The 6,842-nt window shown below is 38.1% G+C and overlaps 2 protein-coding genes across 3 annotated transcripts; one reads left to right on the top strand and one right to left on the bottom strand.

The window, feature by feature from the left end:
* The first annotated feature begins 2,155 nt into the window (after positions 1-2,155).
* LOC129944954 (DEAD-box ATP-dependent RNA helicase CshA-like) lies at positions 2,156-5,061 on the top strand. Its single transcript, XM_056054615.1, has 3 exons — positions 2,156-2,520; positions 2,594-2,767; positions 2,824-5,061. Exons 1-3 carry the CDS (start codon positions 2,337-2,339, stop codon positions 4,953-4,955), a joined length of 2,490 nt encoding a protein of 829 aa, XP_055910590.1. The 5' UTR covers positions 2,156-2,336; the 3' UTR covers positions 4,956-5,061.
* Positions 5,062-5,147: 86 nt separating this feature from the next.
* Positions 5,148-6,126, bottom strand: LOC129944955 (polyisoprenoid diphosphate/phosphate phosphohydrolase PLPP6). 2 transcript variants are annotated; one of them, XM_056054616.1, is made up of 2 exons: positions 6,024-6,126; positions 5,148-5,934 (listed from the first exon to the last, which is right to left on the bottom strand). In XM_056054616.1, the coding sequence occupies exon 2, from the start codon at positions 5,927-5,929 to the stop codon at positions 5,306-5,308; it is 624 nt and encodes a 207-aa protein (XP_055910591.1). In that variant the 5' UTR covers positions 5,930-5,934; positions 6,024-6,126; the 3' UTR covers positions 5,148-5,305. The 2 variants fall into 2 exon arrangements, with proteins under 2 accessions (XP_055910591.1, XP_055910592.1); XM_056054617.1 differs by having other exon boundaries at positions 6,034-6,052.
* Between the last annotated feature and the right edge of the window lie 716 nt (positions 6,127-6,842).

Below are 6,842 nucleotides of genomic sequence, written 5' to 3'. Positions count from 1 at the left end.
TTTATTTAACTTATTATAACAATGCTTTATTACGTCTTTATATTTTTATATATTTATATTTATATATATTTTTAATAATAATACCAACTCATAATGTGATGTGAAATAGGTAGTTATGAACTTGCCAAAAACTCCTGTTTCTGGACAATGCCTACACGAATAGAGAAGTTGTCAGCCATTTTCTCATCTGTCAAGTAAATTATATTTAGTTTAGTTTGGCATTTCAAGAATTGAAGCCCCTGAGTCACTTTGAAAGTCGTTGATTTAGTGAATAGGCCCAAAACAAGATTGCCGTTGATCCCAATCACAAGCTACATTTGTTTAGCGATGGAGTTTAATTTTGATTAAATGGAGACGTCAATATTAATATACGGCCGTATTTCGAGTCAGGATAACTATCAAGTGTATTTTGAGACACCGTAACATCTACAAAAACTGACAGTTTGATGTGCTTTTTGAATTGTTGTTCTTTAAAAAAGATGTTGACAAGAACGTTGCAGTCAATAGTGACCAATAAATCACTATGATTACTGGCTTTTTATATTATCAATTAAACAACCATGATTTGCAGGAGATGGGGATTCTACAAGACAGCTTAAAATGTCATACACCTAGTGGCACAGATTTTTTAAAGGAAAAGTTTGGTAACCGCAAAGTTTTACGTTACGGACCGTAATTTGGCCTCAAAAATTTACTATTTTCGCTAATGGATAGTCTGGACGTGGCGGTGTTATGCACAAAATCATATTTTAATTATGATGTTAGAAGATTATATTGATTGAATACCTATATATATATATTCAAAGTTGTATTCCTTTAAAAACACCCTTCGAACAATTTGTTTCAATAAGACCACGCAACTTTTCATACAGTGCACTTAACCATACATTTATTACGAAATTAATGTGGTGAAAACTTTATTTTCAGAAGATCTCCTATTAACAGACTCCTCGTTCGTGAGACCTAACGTCTACATAATACTTTCCATGGTTTTATGTTTATTGGTTTTTCTTCGTAAACCAGGAACTCTTCAAGCATAGGAAGCCAATATTCAATCTCCTTTGACACAATACTGCTAGATTTATAGAATATATTGACAAATTGGAGTTATTGGGCATTCACTAAGCTAGTGGCTACGTAGTCAAGGGATTATGATTGGCTTAGTGCAACTACAAAAGTAGTTGAAATTTCCCTCCAACGTAGTGTAAAAATGTCAGCTACAAAATTAGTGGAGAATGATTTTGACGTTTCACAATCAGCTGCTCGGTAAAGACACAAGAATTCAAAATGAAATATAACGTTTAATATTTAAATACAAATATATAATTGCTCAAATTGTGTCTTGAATTTGATTTTATTGAATTTAAAAACACAAAAGATAAGTTAAAGTTATCAAATCAGAAATATTTCTTATTTTAAATATTTGCATTTGTCAGTAATCTGACATTTTCGGATTGGTTATGTTTGTAGTGCAATTTTGAATTCACAAAGCAAGTTAAATTTTGACCAGTTAATCACTAGATTTATGAATGCGCACATTGAATGGACTTCGGCGAACAAATTCCAGAAGTCATAGGTATTTAAAAAATAAATGCCATAAAATTATCAATAAGACCATTAAAATAAAAATGAGGCAACTTTCCGTTATTAAAGCACGCGTGTAATTTTTCGTAGAACGGATACAAGGTATTGCTGCACCTTCAACTATATGTTTCTTTTGAAGACAGCAAGGTATACAATAATTTTCTTAGTTCTACTCAAAAAGAACATCTCTAAAATTTAAGAGTTACTTTCCAGAAGCAATTTAAACAATTGAAACATTTTCGGTAGAATCCCCAACAAAAGACCTATTTGACATGACTGAAACGAAAAAACAGAGAAAAAATTTCAAAGAAAAACCATTTTTAAGTGATTTATATGTAAAACAGAAAAATTAAAATGAACCAAAATAGAGCTGAATATCATTTATTTAAAATTATCTATTTAATAAAAGCAACAATCTTGAAACTCAGAGAAAACAAACAGATCTGTAAGACAACTCAACCAAAACCCTTCTATTCAATTAAATTCCTCAAATTCACTCAAATATTTTGAACCACCCTTTTTTTGCACAGCCTACTGTCACTTTTTAGTTAACTTGCCAAAAATAACTGTCAAGCATAAACATTAGTCGCATTTTACTTTTCAAAGAAATTTGCATTTTCTGTTTTCTCCTTCTATTTCTCTGAGTTAACAAACATTGCAGGAAAAGAAAATCTCACTCGAATAATTTAAGAAACCCAAAATCACAATCCGACTTTGTGCAAACCAAATAGAACTTAGAAACCAACACCCAGATGGAATCTGTGGCACATAACATTGACGCCAAGGAGCGTACAGACGATGTTCGTCTGAAAAACGTTTCGCCATTTAGCAAAATGCTATTAGCCGATCCCATTCGCAAAGGCCTAGAAGCTGCTGGATTCGTTTATCCAACTGTTATTCAAGCAGCAGCCATACCAATTGGAAAATCTGGAATGGGTAAGTGGATTCATTAGCGAGAGACCATGCATTTTTGAAAGTTCTTATTTATCTCATTCAAAAATTGTACCAGACCTCCTTGTGCAATCGAAGTCTGGAACCGGCAAAACTCTGATATTTTGCACAATCATCTTGGACGCATATCAGACAGAAATTCGGGAACCACAATCATTGGTATTGGTTCCAACGCGAGAAATCGCCGTACAAATAGAATATGTGCTCAACCAAATTGGAAAGTATTGTCATGGTAAGTTGGACATTTATTCAAATAGACTATGTCCTAAACAGACTTTGGATTTATAGGTTTCCGTGCCATAAGTGTAATCGGTGGCATGGTAGTGACAGAAGACCGCAAAAATCTCCAAGGAGCCAAGGCAATAGTCGGCACTCCTGGACGCGTCCTTCACCTCATCCAAAATGAAATCCTAAACACATCGAAAATCCGTCTACTTGTCATTGACGAGGCCGATAAAATGTACTCACAGTCTTTCCGACAAGATCTTGCAGTCATCCGCCAGTTCCTTCCCTCCAGAAAACAAACTGTCGCCTGCAGTGCAACATTCTGTAATGATCTGGACAAGGAACTGGCAAAAATGATGAAGAATCCTCTGCTCGTCTCCACCGAAAACCGAGCCACCCTTCTAGTCGGTATAAAACAGTTTGTCTATGAGATCCCCGAACAAAAGACGAGTATCCTCGAGATGAACCGCAAACTGGACGCATTGAGAAAGATCTTTGGAATGATTCCCTTCAAGCAGTGCTTGCTCTTCACCGGATCACAATCTCGTGCCGAATCCTACAAAAACTGTCTTGAACGAGAGGGTTGGCCCTGTGAGTTGATCTCGGGCGCTCAAGACCAGAAAACTCGTCTGGAGATGTTTAAGAAATTCCGAGAATTCAAGACACGCATCATGGTGTGCACGGATTTGATGGCTCGTGGCATTGATTCGGAGAACGCGAACCTCGTCATAAATTTGGAACTACCCACAGATGTGGTCACCTATCTGCATCGCATTGGGCGCGCCGGACGCTTTGGTTCCCACGGCATTGCCATCAGTTTTGTTGCCTCGGACAAGGATCGCGAGTTATTCACAAATATTCGGGACAAAATAGGTACTGGCATGAACATTCTACGCTTCCCTGAGTTGGATATCGATCGTGATTTCTGGGATTTTACGAACTTCGATAGAGATTTCGCTCAATATGGTTGTTTTGGTGACCCCGAAGTGCGGTGGGGAGCCGACGAAGGTGGAGACAAAGAGAACGTTGTCGATAACAATTTCACCCATTCCATAGACACCAAGACATTCCAGGTTGAGTTGCGAGAGGCAGCTATGGGCTTGCTCGAGTTAGTTCCTCAAAAACCCGAACACCTACACAAACTTACCCCCGAATCAAAGCAGAGTTCCTCACAGAAGTTGCCGTCGTCGAATACAATTGACGATGCTAGTAGCATTGCAGCTGATAGCGATATCCTGCGAAGTAGCCAACAGGATATCCAACAAGCTGCTCCAAAGCCCATCCAGTCGGTGTTGTGTGAAAAGGTCTCCATCCCAAATATCACAGACTTCCTTGTGGATCGGAGGGAGAAGAAAAAAATTGATCCTTTCGAAGAATACAAAAAGGTTCTGGACAGCAGCCGAACAGAATCTGTCGAGGATGTCATGCGAAGCCCCCAGAAACTGATGGATATTAAGAATCTGCTTATAAATTCAAAGGAACCCGCTCGAATCAAAAAAGACATCTATTCAGACTACGAGAACTTCAACGAGGAGAGTCCCTCGGTAAGCCAAGCCACTTGCGCTGATGTCGACATAGACAAGGCCACATTTATTCTCTCTGTTGCAACCCCGTCGGCGCTAGACGCATCCAGCCAAGATCTCAACACCAGTCAGCAGTGTGACGTCACAGAAGATCCCGATCCAGAGGTCAAACACTTCCCATCTCCGGCGAACATCAATCCACCACAAGCAATACCAATCGTCCCCATACCAGCACCGCCTGCAGATCGATCTCCGACTCTGAGTGAAAGATCCAACAGTGTTTACTCCGATGACACCGAACGCGGCAGCAGCGGCTTCGATGAGAACATAATATCCGGCGGTACTTCGGGTATTGTTACCAGTGGGATGGATGATGAGTCGTCGTATGGCGATGAGTCAGCCTCGTATTTTACTGACTATGACGATGATGACGAAAGGTACAACTGGAACTACCAGGACGACAATGAGTTTAATATTGGATCTCCTTACTACGAAGAGGAGGAGGAGTTGGAGGAAGAAGAATCAGAAGGAGATGATACCGAAAATTATGATGAGGGCGCGACCAGAGAGTACCAGCAGGCTTACCATCGTTGGGTGAACATGTACTGGAATCAGATGACTCTTGTCAGAGACTATGTTAATTTTTCCTCCTTTGTTCGAGGAACTGGATAGATAGAGATGGGGAAATGATTTCTCGAAACACGTTAAACAAACAAAAAAGAAATAAACTAAAGAAAAGTTGAATTGGAATAAATTATTATTATTACTTAAAATTTTATCTCGTTTTAATGTTAAATTTTGATGATTCCATAGACTGACTGGAAATTCTATAAAATTCTTTTAAGATGAAGAAAACAATGAAACAAAAGTTTGGAATAAACATTTTTATTAAGTATTTACATACATTTGGGGGCCAAACTTTGGTCTCACTTTAATCTGTTCGCAGGCTAATAAAATATAGTATTAGTAAACATTTTTTATCAACACTTAAATTACACAATTTGAGGTAAGAAGTAATTTAATCATTCGGGTCCTCCAGGAACGTAATCTTCAGATATGCTCAGCATGATGGACTTAGTTAGTTCAGGTCCAAGCCACAAGACATACATTATCAGAGTTTCGAATAGTCCCAGAATTATTCCAGCGCAGACATCGAGACAATGATGACGATACATAAGCAAACGAGAAACAGCAACACTCGAAGCCCAAGCTATTAGAGCTGGCCACATAAACACCGGCAATGGATAGAGTACAGTGAAGAAGCCAACTATAAAGAAGGCTCTTGATGCGTGTCCCGATGGAAAACTGAATTTATCCGGACCAATGCCAATGGTCTCAACGTCTGCTGTTGGTCTTCGACGTCTTGTTGCTGCTTTGATGACTGCAACAATTACAATATCAACCAGCAAACCCATGAGCATGTTGATTTGCATGTTGTAGAGTGAGGGACTGTTGATTAGCCAGCAGAATGCCATCCAACTGGCCAGCCAAGCGATTCCATGGCATGATATTTCCAGAAGTCTGCAGTGATTTTTCACCGAACGAAACGCCACGAAATTCAGAAGGAAGGACACAAACGACTTTGTTAGCTTAACATCGTAGTCGAGTATCTTTTTGAGGGTGGGGTGTGTTTTATTTTTGTCCATTTTGTCTGTGAAATAAATATAAAAGAATTATGACAGACGTGTTTAGTTTATGACGATAATATGACTTTGAAAATAAAAATGACACATAACATACATTTCTTTACTCTTTATGAGAAAAACAAATAAATCATGGAGGTTCAATAGTCCGATGTCCAAAATCGGTTCGAGTTGAGCCGACAAGAAGTGTCAAATTTAAGACGTGTTCATTGACCTGTGGAATCGATTTTTACACTCAGAGGACAGGAATGAAGCGTTTGGGTTGCGTTTCTTTGTTTCAATCAAAACAAGCTCGGAGGGCGCTTTACGAGCTCTCAATAAAACGACCAAAATAATGGTGGCTAGTTTTATGACATAATAGAATCAGCTGTTCAATCGATGAGTAGTTTGCATTTATTATCAAAAGGAAACACAATTAAATATCTGTTTCGGGATTTGTTTCCATGATATAGCCTTTTCACACCAACCCCATAACCGGGTTTTCCCCAAAAAGTTTTCGAAAACCTGAAAATCGTTCATTTGACATGTAAATTTGTTTAACACCGGCTGTCAAATTTTATATTGATGACAAAAATTTGTGAGTAAAAAGTTTTGTTCTTGTCAAACTATTTGTGAAAATAAAATGAATTCTAACCAATTCAAATTGATTTTAACGTAACACTAGCTCGTCTAGAAAAAGAGTTTCAACTGAAGTTCTGGGGACGGGTTGAATGCGCTCACGACATGAACCAACAGGAACTACAAGCTTGCTTGGCTGCAGCTATCCTCTTGGTTCACTTCAACTGGTCCAAACAATTCACTAAGGAGAAGCTCATTGTGTATCATAGAATCAAAAACAAACAAAACTGTTACAATACAAATTAATTTTATTTAAAACATTTTCTTTTTCTTTCACAAGAAATTCAATCAAAAATAC

This window comes from Eupeodes corollae, chromosome 2 (assembly GCF_945859685.1).
Source record: "Eupeodes corollae chromosome 2, idEupCoro1.1, whole genome shotgun sequence".
NCBI lineage: Eukaryota > Metazoa > Arthropoda > Insecta > Diptera > Syrphidae > Eupeodes > Eupeodes corollae.
This window is presented reverse-complemented; position numbering and strand designations above follow the sequence as displayed.

Bases quoted from the DNA above. Each gene is read 5' to 3' on its own strand.
- LOC129944955 (XM_056054616.1), bottom strand. From the start codon at position 5,929: ATGGACAAAAATAAAACACACCCCACCCTCAAAAAGATACTCGACTAC.
- LOC129944954 (XM_056054615.1), top strand. From the start codon at position 2,337: ATGGAATCTGTGGCACATAACATTGACGCCAAGGAGCGTACAGACGAT. The intron at 2,521-2,593 runs GTAAGTGGATTC...AAATTGTACCAG, and splicing joins AATTGGAAAATCTGGAATGG to ACCTCCTTGTGCAATCGAAG. The intron at 2,768-2,823 runs GTAAGTTGGACA...TTGGATTTATAG, and splicing joins AATTGGAAAGTATTGTCATG to GTTTCCGTGCCATAAGTGTA.